Source organism: Austrofundulus limnaeus, unplaced genomic scaffold, assembly GCF_001266775.1.
Source record: "Austrofundulus limnaeus strain Quisiro unplaced genomic scaffold, Austrofundulus_limnaeus-1.0 Scaffold165, whole genome shotgun sequence".
NCBI lineage: Eukaryota > Metazoa > Chordata > Actinopteri > Cyprinodontiformes > Rivulidae > Austrofundulus > Austrofundulus limnaeus.
Window position 1 is genome coordinate 1044329 of NW_013952567.1, and position 14386 is coordinate 1058714.

A 14386-nucleotide genomic window follows, 5' to 3' on the forward strand; every position below is an offset into this window, starting at 1 on the left:
CCCCCACCCTCCGCCCCCCCACCCCTACTCCTGGTAGCTTTGTTCTCTCTGAAATCTTTTCCCATATGGAGTCAGTCTGGCYGAAAGTCTTTGGAATCCTCAAGATAACCATGCAGCATGTTCAGTAAAGAGATCTCGTCTCGATTATCTTATTACCTGTATCACCTATGTCACATTTGCACTTCTAAAAGATTGCATTTTGGATTTCCTTTGTGCATAAATGATAATTAATGATTTATTTAATTTTGGGGGATGTAGCAGTTCTTTACTTTGCAGCTCAGCTGGAAAGTGAGAAGCGCCGGAGCCTCCGAAGCTCCCAAGGACACGTGCACCCTGGAGTCTTGCCTGGGTGGGTCTGTCTGTTAGCAGTTAACAGTGTCCCCAGCCAGCCCTCGCAGCTCCAAGGGCGGTCTCTGCAGCAGTATCGCCACACCAGCCAAGGAAGGACCTGCTCCCAGATGCTTGAGTGGATGAATAATGGCACTGTAACTCAGATTCTCTCTGCCTCTCTGATAATGAGGAACAGAAGAGCAGAACGTCCCCGAGGCACCGCACCTGGACTGAGCTGCCTTCCTGTCTGCCCTGAAATCTTTGTTTCTCAGGAGACAGACAAAGAAGAGTGAGACTTTGGCCTCACGCCAGGCCCTCGATCTCAGTTACACTCAGTTCGGTCCAAATGCGAAATTATAAAACATCTTATAAAGTCAGTGAACCGTGCTTGAGGACATCGCACGTCTCTTAACTATGCAAACCATTATTTAATTGTGTGCTTTTTTTGTTTCTTGGACGTCTTTAGCAATAAATATATGCTGCTTGGCGACATCTCTCAACACCTTTGTTGTTCTCTTTTTCTCTACTTCTCACTTTTTCCCCTACAGGGACGATTTGCCAAGTAGAGTCAATTAAAAGTGTACATCTAAGTGAGAAATATCTGTTTGAGGGTGTGTGCGTGGTTTTGTAAGCGAGCTGTGCACTTCTTTGTGCGAATGTGTGAAATTATGGTATTTTCAAATGTGTGTGCGTAAACATTTGGTGTCTGTCTATGTCTCTTTCGGTGTGTCTGCGTGTGTGTATAAAGGCGGGGGCTCCCCTGGGGCCTGGCAGTATGGCGCTGTAGCACTGCACGCTCCTCCTGTGAAAACGCCTCCAATGGGACCCGGACAGCTGTGGCCAGCCTATACTGATTCACAGCCCATTACAAGTCTTATGACACACACAGACCTATTTTATTTTGGGCAACTCTTTTTGGCTCTGTGGTAGCATCCTTGTTTTGTCTTTCTGTCAGGAAGTATCTCTCACACGCACAAACATTTATTTTCATGACTTCTATTGTGCTAGGAATGCTTTCCAACATGCATCCGATACTGTTTTCCTCTTTTTTTTTTCTTTTTACTACCACTCCTTCAGCCTCCCACACAGTGACATGTTGCCCAATCAAATATGACTACTTACATTGTTTGTCACCCTCATGTGAAAGGAGTTATGTATTAAACAAAATGCAAAACAAAGAAACAAGTTAACAAGTATGTTCCATGCATTCATTCTGCCAGTTATACACAAGAACATAACACAAACAGCTCATGACAAACACAAATAAACTGAAAATGTCAAAATTATAAGAAAAAAGTCACTTTGCTGTGTTTTTGGAAAGAAATCAATCTCTTATACAAACATAACAACAGACATTTCTTTATGTTTAAATTTCATTTATTTAACAGTCACCGGATGATCAGATACATTCTCTTAAAAAAGAAATTGACAACAAAACTGATAATCTTTTGAGATTTTTAAAAACTATTGTACATTTTTTAATATATAGATTTTATACAAAATTAAAGTCAGTAAAWTGGGCAAAGGGTGAGAGTTATCTAAAAAAAAGAAAGCAAGAGAGAGAGAAYGAACAAGATTAGATTCAAACAACTATCACATTTAGGAATGACAAAGACCAATCTCTTTCATAAATAAATATAAGAAAATTAGACATCATATAWAGTTCTCTTTCCAGTAGCAGGGATTGCTAAACGTCTGTCGCATAGACTATAACATAACCGCTTTGTGAYGCCTGGGTACTTATAAAATTCCACGCATTTTCCACTAAGATTAACCGGAACCAGCGCAGCTAAAGGGCCTGAAATAAACACATTTACCTCAATAATGGGTCTGATAGTCTGTGCCGTGCTTGACCTTTGGCTGTAAAAATAACCCCCAGTCCACCCTCAACGCCATCCCCTCACACACACATTTTTCTTTGTGTGGTGACCAAAGAGTGGAAAGTCTCCTTGAGGAAGGTAGAGAACACAGGTGTCCTCTTTTTTGCCCCTCTCTCTCTCTCTCTCTCTCAAGGCCAGTGAAAAATAAGATGCACATACCCCACTCACAAACACAGAAACAACTGAGCAGAGCACATATGGGAGGGGATGCACGCTGTAGGAGCTCAGGAAGGTCATACTGCACTATGGTCCAACATCATTTAACCAATGGATTCAATCCTTACTCAGTCCAGTCCTCYTTGGCCCTTTGAATTTAAACAATACAACAACAACAACTACAAGACAACAGAATAAAGACACGTAAACTAGATGTGGATGACTGTGTTGCATTATCACCCTGGTTGATGTAGATTCATGCCACTTAGACTGGCTGCTTGTTTTCTACCTATATCTCTCCCTTTGCACCAGTTTGAATACTTGAAGCCCAAGGTTTAAGTACTGAAAACATGGAAACATAACACAGATAATGCAGATGATTTACGATATGAATACACTACCAATTTTCATACATACACATCCAAAGAGCATGAAAACAAAGGCTGACTGATCTCACTGCAACAACAGATAGTTTTACTTCGTCTCCATCTTTTGCTTTTTTTATTACCCTTTTTGAGCAGGCAAGTTGACGGTGACATTGGCCCTTCTCAGAGCAGAACAGCAGGCAGAGTGACTTGAAGTTAATCACCATTTTGTCTCGGTGCTTTGTTGCATTACATTGGAGAGACAGGCAATGGTCGGGACAGCAGGGGTGAAAAAGAAAGGACAACAAGGTAAGAGTCCCAATAATGACACAACGCTGCCGCAACACTTTGGAGATTAAAAGCAAGATGCTGAATTTCAATCAAGCAGCATTAATGGCTTGGTGTGAGGAATGGTCACTTTGTCTCCACCACCAGACAGAGAGATGGGGAGACAGACTGGTACAAGTTGGCCAGGTGAAACAAGGTGATATGACAATTTAATTCTCCAAATAACATGCTAGCCACTAATGATAGCATTATTTTAATGATAATGGTAATATTCTCTAATCAATGGCAAAGGGGGATTTATAAAATGTTACATCAAAGAGAAAAGTCAAAGCACCAAGGACTAAACACTGGCAGATATAAACGAATAAAGAAGGTAATGTATTTATTAAATGTAAATGGGTACAATGGAGATCAATTCAACTAAGCAGATACAATGTACCTAGTGTCAAAATATCTCCCTTGTGTCCATTTCTATTTTAAATCTGGTTAAAAAAAAATAGTAAAATGTCTACAGTTCAGTTATAACAGTGAATTACTCAGCAACTAAAATGCACCCCTGATAATTGAAAAGTAATCAATTTTAATTTATTTTCTGTTTTGACATTTTACAAGAGGACTTCCTTATTTCTTCAAGTCAAATGCAGCAGCCACCTTATAACACATGCCAAGCTGCCAAGCTCTGCCTGAGCTGCTCTGTGAAGGCATTGCACCGTGAGATGTGACCCACTTGCAATAAAGTGCATTCAGAGTTCAGTTCTCATGGTAGATGAGAAGCGATGCTGGGCAAGCACAGCTGAGAGATTGTCATCACAGTACAGCTGATACAAGAAAAAACTTAATCTGACATGAACTAGATTTCTCAGTAAGAAGGGGATCAAAAGAGGAGGGGTGACAGAATAACTGTCAAGACAACAAAAAGACATGGGGGGTGTTGGTCCTATAGGCTTTGTTTAAAGTCAGGAATGTCACAGTTGCGCACAGTGCTTCATGAGTATGGTTGTCCTGTTTGAAAGTAGAGAGGAATGTTTTTTTTTCCTGTTTGTTTAGCCAGGTACCCAACTCTGGTTGCTGTGGGCTTGCTGTGGACCAGCCAGACCACTCATTCCCATGCCCATAGTCACGCCCATTCCCATTCCCATGCCAATACCCACCCCCTGGGCAAGGGAGCAATCAAAGTTAAAGTCCATCTCCTCCCCAGAGTCCATGATATCATGGAGGAGGATAGACTCCACATCACAGTCCAAACTGCCATGGAACATGTCAATGTCAAGGTCAGCTGGTAGTCTTTCATGGAGGTGAGGCTGGTGATAGCTGTGGTAGTTGCTACCAACACTACTGTTGCCCATCCCCTGGCTGTGGTGGTACAGTCCATTAGTTATGCCCTGGTTTTGAGAGTCTGGGTAATGATTGTGACGAGGGTGTGGGGTAGAAGCCACATGACATGAGTCCTGGGGCATGTCAAGCATACCTGCAGGGTTTGGGGGAAGGGTAGTTGAAGCAGGGAGGTGGGCGTGGGATGGGGGGCTGTACAAGTAGGGAGCTTTGTGATTGTAAGTTTGTAACTGATTGCTGTTTCCACGTGGGGCCAGAGATGCAACTCTTGGTGGTGTGTGGGTATGGCTCCTGCTGAGGCTGTGGCCATTGTGAGCGAGGCTGTGAGGTGAGTTGTGGTTGGTTACATTGTTGTGATTATGACTAGTGGTATGATTGTGAGTTCTGTTATGGCTATGACGTCCGTTGTGGTGGACAGGTTGATGGCTGTGAAGGCTGGATCCTACTCCATTACGGGCTTGACCAATCATAAGATGACCTTCCCTCTCCTGTCCCATAATCATGTCTTTGGAGCAGTATTGTTGACAAGCAGAACCACCAGTTAGTAAACTTTGAAGAGCATTTGTACTGGAGTATGCCCGCGTGGTTCCAGAGAAACTGGCTGGCTTGTTCTCCTGAATAGTCTGCATTGGTGAGTGGTGACGTAGCATACCCAAGCCTGTGGCATTGTAGACGCCTGCACCATAGGAGCCCTGCCCTTTCATTCCAGAATTGTAGTGGTACACAGCAGTTTGATGCTTATGTCTGCCAACAGCTGGATGTTGCTGCTGCTGACGATGAAGATGATAACCATCTTCCACCATATGCTCATCCAAACTTATGGCACCTGTTAGGTTAGCCAGCTGAGGCAGCTGCTCAAGAGGTGGACAGTGATTTCCTGCCCCTATGGATGGAGAGCGGGCACTGGCTGGTGATGGGTAAAGGTGAGGGGAGGTTGAACAGGACAAGCCACCCTCCTCTGGTTCTTCTGGCTCTCCCTCAGCAAGAATTGGAGACAGACGCCCACTCAAGGTGGAGGCTGATGAACTAGCCCTGGAATGGAGATCTGTCCAGGCATCAAACTCCCCATCTGTCCCTGATGAACCTCCAGATCCTGGGAGAGTTTTCTGTGATGGGCTACTATTATCTGGAGAGCTTTGGAGGCCCACTACAGCAGACCCTGCTCCAATCCCAGGACGGCCTACCCTCTTGCCTCTGATCCGGCCTTTGCTTTTCAGGTATTTAGTGCTGTTGTCCATGGAGACTGCCCGTCGCCGAGGGGCCTTACCCATCTTTCCACCATCTGGGTTCAGCATCCACCAAGAACTCTTCCCTGTCCCCTCGTTCTGAACTCGAATAAACCGTGTGTGGAGGGAAAGGTTGTGCCGGATGGAATTCTGTTGAGAAAAAAAAACAGCAAGTGAGCACAGATGAAATGTATTATTACGCAAACAACTTTTATTAGGTGAATACAAATTTCTGAAATTTATGAGGTTCCATTAAAACTCCCTGCACCAACTGTAAAAATAATAAATATTACCACAACTAATCATAGTTGCAGCAAACACTAACAAAGTTACATAAAGTTTATACATGTAACATCTTAGAAATTTCTACCAATCAGGTTGTTTTTATGTTCATTATTCAGTCTAAAAAAGAACTGAACTATTATAGAAAGTCAACTCCCTGTGTAACCAGTCAAAATTTTGAGCTCGCTCAAAACCATGAGCATTTTCAGGGACAGCCACATCTGGCATGAAACAAGACCCTGTCAGCCTCATCCAACCTGAAATAACCTGAGACTCAGTCTTGAGAGATCCTCTTTCTGCACATCAGTCCTCTCACTTTCATTTCCATCAATCCATCTGTCCTCCTCTACTTCTTCCTTTAGCAGGGCTGATGTAAGCCGCTGAGGTTGAGCGTACTCTATGTTTGAAGTTGGTGCCAGTCTGGCTTAGTGCCAGCCCTGTCTCTCTCGCTCATAGCTTGAATTGGGGAGGGGAGTGTATTGCAAGACTGAGCCAGGAGCAAGCAAGGCTAATGGATGTATCCAACCCTCTGACATCTACCTTCAGTGCCTATCGCTCTCGCCCTCCCTTGTTTAGTCTTTATCACAGTCTTGCTTTCTCTTTTGTCACTGAGTGCTACATATTTCAACGTGTCTAGATTTTCCTTTTTCTTATTTTACACAGTTCTTTGAACATAAGTCATTTTCCACCTCTGCGTTCAATATCTCCTGCTTCAATTATAAAGTGTGCCACCAATTACTTTCCCATTATCCTCTACGACTGCGAGTACAGTCACTGGCTCAGTAATTCATAGAATCAAGTTGTTGTTTCTTTTCTTATCATTTACATCTCCAAGGTTGGTGGTGGTGGTGTTGCAATTCTGCTCTCAGTTGTGCGTGAGCCTTTTTGACTATTACCCAGGAAAATATCAAATCAAAAACATTCATGTCTGAGAATATACTGGCACACTAGATTATTACAGACTGAGAGGTTCTTATTCTTCCTCCATCTCTATTATGTTGCAGATTATATGTGTTCTCACAGAACTGCGGGGAAACAAATAAATCAAATCGGTGTGAGGAAAACACAAAGGGGAAGCAAGCTGAATTCAGGTGATCTGTGAATGCCTCCTTGGGTTATCTCGCTGTGACACCCTCGGCATTGGGTAACCATGGCAACCGGGTAAACGTGAAGCGGCAGAACTATATCGTGTTGTGGCGAGAGTCGAGAGAGTCGGAGAAAGAAATGGAGGGAGAGTGGGGGGATGGGGAAAAGGATGCAAGAGGAGGAGGCTGTTTGATGCTTCTGCTCCAACACTAAGCAGCCTTTCATCTTGGCAGTGCGGGTCCGCAGGGGATGCCCGCTCCCTGCTTCTGACGGCTTCACTACGTGCAGCGCCAACTCCCCCTCTCCATCTCCGTATCCTCCACCTATCACGCCACTCCAAATCATTCCCCCCGTCAAGTGCCGTGCGTGCCAAAATTAAAGCATATGTAAGCTTTAGAGCCATTTGACAAAAGCTGGTCGTAAATGGGACAACTTTCAGAGAAATGAACTACTTCGCCTTTCCACTCTGTGTGACCTGTTTGATTCAAATCTCAATTTATCCCGCTATAAGGGAAGAGCAGCCTCATTGAACTTGAAGGGATTTGTCATCCCAAACCCTCTTTATCTGATGAATCCACCTGCTAGAGAGATTTGAGAGATTTCAGATGGTGGCCAGCCATGGCATCAACACCATCATCGTAGCTGCCTACTGGGTATCTGATATAGAGCTTCCAACACACGTCCCCCCCCCCCCACACCCCCCTCAGTCATTCTGTTTGTGTGTGTATGTTTTGGAATTTAAGAATAGCTCAGGTCGCAGGTGCTTTGGTTGTAGGTGTGGTTATGTTTACCTCCTGTTCCCTGAGTCAGGGGCAATTTTGCCAGCCCATGGCCCTCACACCCCCGAAACAGGCAGTCACTGCTAATCCCCCTCCATCCCCGAGTAATCCCAGACAATCCTGGGCTAATCCCAAGTTGATTCAGAGGCACTCCCAGCTGGGTGTCTCACACACAGCTATGCCAGGTCAACATAGACGCAGTGGGCAGGAGGGATATGCTATGATCCTATAGTATTGCAGCATAAGGAGAGCGTGTAAAGAGGAGAAAACGGACAAAATAAAATCCTTATAGGATGTAGAAGTAAAGTGGTACTAATGTTTGTGTGTATTATGGTAGATGACAAAGCAGTGAGATGATGTTAACCATATTTTTGACGCCTCCATCAAATCAACCACCTTTATTCGAAGCTCTGTCCTTGAGGGTTGGCTTTGCAACATTTTTACCCCTACAGCTTGAACAGAATAAAATTGAAAACTTTATTATGTATTAAATATTCATAAAATGGAAATTCTTTTTCAGCCCCCTGGCTTGCTGAGGCAGACGAATGAAGCCCACAGAAACATACAATGACAGAGGAACACACACATCACACGCTTGGGCCCAGGAAGCTACTTCCTATTCAAATCATACCCCTTTAATACAATGGGCTTGTGAAGAGGGTTCTAAATAATGAATGAACCAGTGGCTAAGCTTTTCCAGAAAGACACACTGCCTGGTCCCTTAATACTGAAAAGAACAGATGGAGTCATAAGTAGTTATGCGACTTTTTTTTTAAATCACGGACCTCATCAGTCCTCAGTTACAACTAACGTAATTTGGTGCTGAAGCAAAAGAGGTAAAGGGTTATAGCTTACAGACCAGTCAAAGCCAATTAAGGTGAACAAGGTTTTCTAGGATATAAAGGAATCAGCTTGGAATAGGCTCACAATAAGGCTTTCGAATCCTGATAACTGATTTAGTTATTTAATAAATACCAAATCACGGGATGGGATTTTGTTTCGTCAGATTAAAAGCTTAGGTTCTTTAAAATCAGATCTGACAAGCTGACACTTTCCAAAACACACAGGTGGAATGAACAGCATGTGGTTATTTTCGTGACCTAAAAGAGAGGAAGTGTGCTCAAACCGAGGAGAAGAAAGAAATGCATTAATCCACTGTATCAGATTACAGCTCAGTATTTGTTGAGGCACGTATTTCTGGTATTCGTCCCTAATAATGTCTTTAAGATTGTACAATTTTGCCTCTTGCAGATCTAAAAATTCCAATCAACTGCACTATTGTTCTCTTTCTTTCTTAAACATGCGAACTCAGTTTAATTCAGGCATTGTAAAGGCCTCTTTAGAGCAGACAATCAATGGAGTTTAATGACTATCAGTGCTGGAGCTTAGCACACATCAAGGTCTGATTGAACTATACAATCCACCTGTATTATGAAGCCAGTATGGGTGCTCAATAAACTATGTCTTAACTGTTCTCACAAAAATGTCTAACTGCCACAGCCTTGCGTGTTAAGTGATTGTGCCCTATTGGCTACTTTGGCTTGATGCCAAACACACTCTTTTGTCGCTGTTCCCATTGTGAGTAAGGCATCAATATTGGGAGTAGATACTGACTGAAAGGAGTAGAATTTGTTATAGTGCCCAGTAATTCATCTGAAATAACCTGACCGACTGGCACAAGTTCAGCTGTGGTGGATGGTGTTGTGCATAAGGGGTGGGAATAAGAGGTACCACGAGGGGCCTCTCCAAACTATACAAAGGAGTGCCCTCAAAATGCCCCTAACTTGCCCATCCCCCTTTTTAGGCCTCCTTCTGTATCCACTCTGGATTTTCCCACTCACACACAGAGGAGCAAGGAAACAGGTCAAATGGTTTATAAGACCCAACTTGTGGCGAATGTGCACTCATTCAAACAGAACTTAGTGAAAAACTAAGAACTGTGAATGGAGTCTGGGAACTGGCAAAAAGAAACCACTCACCCGATTCAAACAACCTCAAGGGTGAAGCCGTGTGGTGCGCTTGCCCAGCTAAGAACACAGCAGCTGTTCTTGTAGTGGCACCGGGTAAAGCCGTTTGCCACACTCGACTGGTATTACCAAACCATTTCATGCAGAATGGATCCATTATATATTGTCAAAGGGTATCCCTCCATGGTGCACATTCATTTGATAAGCCCAAATCAACGGGGAGTAACAGAAGCACTAACTGTGTTTATTGTGGTGCTGTTTTTTGCCTGTGCAGAAGGCAGAAGGGATCAGGGGGAGGGGAGTTTTCAACACAAGCAGTTTTGTTCAGCACAGGAATGAGTTTTGTCAGCTAAGCCTGTCTCCAGGCTATTGGTGGAAATTAGCGCCAGCTAAATATTCGCTTTCCGTGATTGATGTTACGGCTTGGGTTGTCCCTTTGAAGGGAAATAAAGAATTTAGAGCCATGTGGATTAAAAGGGACAGAGCTGGGAGAATTTTATGCGTCAGAGGAGGGACTTGAAGTGCGACTGAAGGACCTAATGGCAGTACAGATATGGCACGATGCGGCTCTGACAATATAGTGTATCAAAGAGAAAAGACAAGCACAACTTTGACAGTGAGTACGGGAGGGGGGAATTAGAAATTGTTTGTGTGTGTGTATGTGTGAAAGAGAAACAGAGATATGTAGTTATTTGCCTGAGAAGCCCAGAGCCAGATGATTAAAATCCCTTTAGGAGGCTTCTTTAAGAGAGACAGATGGGCAGACAGGCCTGTTTTGGAATGCAATCAAATTGAAAAGATTAAAAAGGAGTCTCTTTTATTAGGAGGTGAGAAACAGTTACTTCTCTGCCACATGCCATCATCGCCTCCACAGCAGTGGTCACGACTGCATTGGCATGCAAAGCACAGTGAAGCCCTTGTTGAGAAAGAAACAGACCTGAGATTAGGAATTGCATACATCTCAGTGCATCACTGAAGAATTGCTGAGGACTAGCAGGCACTAATTTTGTTTTAGTTGACCAGACATGCTCTACGGAAATCATTTTATTTAACATTCATTTATACAGGTAGTTTTGTTGTGCCACAAGAACAATTTTTTAAGAGAGACCTTAAGACAAACAATATGAAATACAATAATAAAAGCAATTAAAAACAATACAGTATGATAAAAACAATAAAATTAAAGTGCCATATTAAAAACAAGAACAAATTTACTGATTTTTCTACTGAACACACAAAAATAAAAAATAAAAAAATACAAAGATCTCCTACAGGATTTTGCAAAAATGGTTTAAGGTTAATTCAGGGGCTCACAAGTTGGCACATTTTCTCAGAACCTTTCTTACTTTCAGCACCAGATCTGAACCGGTACAGTTTAAATGTGCCTTTCCTTGGCAGCAACTGTACTTGAATAGACTGAGTTTGCACAGTAGAGCAATTCAAGCACTGTGAAAGGTGCTCTGAATCCGACCCTATTATTCCACAACACTGCAGGAGTGCCATTTATAAAAAGGCTTAAAATGGAAAGCAAGTGTGTGGTAGCGTGTCTGGTAGCCTAAGATCAGGAAGTGGCTGTGGAGAGGGGTGTAATGGAGTTAGTGGGGGATTCCTGCCTGACTGTGCACTAATTGCAGCCAATAGCTGGCGACTCATCAGCTGTGCCCACCTTGGCGCCAAGGGAAGGGTTGGCATTGGGGTGGCAGGGTGTGGGATAGAGAAGAGCTGCCGCAGCTTTTGGGGATAAAAATAGACGCTGACAGATTAGAAGAGCATCTGAGACCCTGATAGGGGATCGAAAAATCCGCTCCGCCGATGCCAAAGACAGCCGAGAGTTTCCGGTGGGCGCAAAGGGGACACAATCTGGGCCTCACGTCTGACACCCACACACAGAACGGGGGAGCCTTAGCGTTAGTGTGAGCACATGAATAATCACATGCCACAGTACAGCATGGGTGTGGTTTTTCCACTGGGACCTGCGAGATAGGCAGACCTCACACCCTCCCACGGAGGATTCACACAACAGGTGTTTGGGCTGGGCCACCTGTGGGGCCGGCCGCCTGCTCGCACTTCACACCTCAACTAGGGAGCCAACTAACATTTTCCACTGGGTTCGCCATGCTTTTGTTAAAGACCAACACGTTTCTGAAGAGGCTTTTGCAGCTCCTTTTTTTTTTTTTACAAGATCCGCGAAATATGTGTGCGTGCAAGTTGTGTGCAAGTCAATCTGCATTTATGAGAGCATGTCTGTCAATATTTTTGTATCAGTCCATTTAATAGCCAACAGCCACAGTGTGGATTTGATTATACGGAAACCTCCCTCTGCTGTATACAAAGAAACTGTCAGCCAACAATAGAATCAATGCAGACACAGTTTTTCACACTCAGGCTCTACATAATCCCATTCATAACAATAAGAATCTCATTTCCTACATTCTAAAGGTCAGTGCACACCTCAGATCGCACTTTAATAAAAATCATTCTCAGCGTTTAATTTAATTTCAGCAGAGCAGGAAGCTCATAGGCAGCCATGCAGATGGCATGCAAAATTCATCAGATTGTCCCTTTAATTGCTTCAATTTCACACTATAGAGAAGAATGACCACAATTATAGAGGAGAAAAACGTAATACACAAATAGGGATCAGAGGGGCACACGTGCAAAGGGCACAGAGATAAACACTCAGACAAAAGGCAAGCAGATTTATGACTGTAACAAGTTGATGGAAAGATTTTCTCTTATTTCAACTCTGAATTCTTTGGAAAAATTGGGCCAAATTTATGTAAAATTTGGTAATTCATTGTCATAAAATGGCAAACTGTACCCAGCAGCAATTTATTCAACCACCTGTGCAGAAATATATCCCTTTAAACACGCACGTACAGGCAAACATGACACAAAGCCTGGCACACCGGGCACGCTCATTACTGCGATGCCAAGCTACCAGTTGCTAAGGAGACCTGTGGGAGAGGGAGGATTCCTTGTTGTTGCCATAGCAGCCAGCTCCCTCTCCCTGCCAACTCGCTCCCTGAGGGAGGAGGAAAAAAAAGGCAAGAGGTAGGGGGTGAAGTGGGTAGATGTAGGGGGCAGCAGTTTAATAGGGCTGTGAGGTGCAGGGGAACTTCATTAGCCATCAGCATCCACCGACGGTCCCCATGAATGCCTACATGCTGCATTTCAGTTCGCAGACTTCCACTTATCCACACACACACACGATGGACCCCCACTTACACCTATATGGAGACGAATGGATGAGGGGGCGGTGTGGTTGGAATGAAAAGCGTAGTTTGTCTGCGCATGGGAGAGGTTGAGAGGGCAGAGGTGGGTGAGGCACAAAAAAAGAGGGCATTGAACACGGGGGCCTGCTTGAAGAAGAGAAGTCGCAGGAATTTCAATCACAGAGGTTTGGGTAGTTAAAAGCGACATGGAGACAATTCCCTGTGTAAATGTGTCCCCCTCCAAATGAGCGTTGACCTTTAGTGACAGCCTCGTTCCGTTACACCACAGAAAAGCACTGTGCACTCTCACATAAACGTGCATCATGCACAGCAGCGTTTCTCAGTCCTGAAACTCCTGCTCCAACACAACAAAGTCAAATGAATGGGATCAGTCATCAGGTCTTGTGTGGAGTGATAACATAGTAAATAAATATAATATGGTATACTCATGTTAAAGATTTTATTGTTCCATATTTACCAGATAGAGTTTTTATTTGTCAGGCTCSTCTCGTGTAGAACCAACTTCCAGTGTAATCTGTGAGACTGACACTCTAATTTTTAAAGTTAAACTTAAATATTTCTTTTTTGATAAATCCTATTGTTAGAGTTGTCTTTCTGAGCTATCCCTTAGTTATTGCTGCTATAAGCTTAAACTGTTGGAGGACAATTCCCTTAAAATGTTTAGATTCCTATATAATCTGAAAAGCTGAAATCTTATCTAACCCACTGCTTGGTTAGATTTTTCTTTTTTTAAAGAACACATTTCTGGTTCGGTTCAGGCTATATGATCCATCATCACATCAAACTGAGGATTAAGTCAGATTTGGTCAAAATGACCAAAGTCCATTTCCTGAAAAAAATGGTTCCAGAGACMTGACTTAATTTGTCTTGTTTATCCCAGTAATGCATTCAGGTTTGATTTGAATCCTTCTTTATGTAATTTTAATGAGGAATTTTTTGTAGGCATTTTAAAGAGGAAACCTCAAAAAGTATTTTTGGATATTGAGATTTTCCAGCTGAAACAAAAGCTTGCAAGCTTATGGTGAAAATATAAAGAATTTAAGGCATTTTGCTTGAAAAAAGGGCTTCAATTTTTTTGGATTAAATTACTGTATGATAGATTTAAGATGCATTTATTCATTATATTTTGAGAAAATGCTATTAACCACAACACTATATCTGCCTATTTCTCCACATCCCATTTTGGGACTTAATCCTTGTTGTTGACGTGATTGTTCACATATTTAGAAAGAAAAAAATAGAAACCAGAATCACTTGTTTCAATTTAGAAAGAAATATGGTTTGACTCCTTTTCCATACAATCTTTCAAAATTTTGAATTTACACCTCCAGTCTTTCCTCTTCATCAATTTTTGGTACCAAGGAAGACGGACAAAAACATGAAACCCGAATTCTAAATGACACAAATTTAACTCACATGCTGAGATTAGCCCTTACAGACTTGTATTCTGTGACAAAAG

General features: G+C 43.0%; 1 protein-coding gene across 1 annotated transcript in view; it reads right to left on the reverse strand.

The window, feature by feature from the left end:
* Positions 1–1689: 1689 nt before the first annotated feature.
* The window catches only part of foxo6b (forkhead box O6 b), a 34352-nt gene continuing 21655 nt past the window's right edge, over positions 1690–14386 (reverse strand). Inside the window, exon 2 of the mRNA XM_014017307.1 lies at positions 1690–5727. Coding sequence (XP_013872761.1) covers positions 4063–5727 — 1665 coding nt within the window. The 3' untranslated portion in view covers positions 1690–4062. The remainder of the gene's footprint in view (positions 5728–14386) is intronic.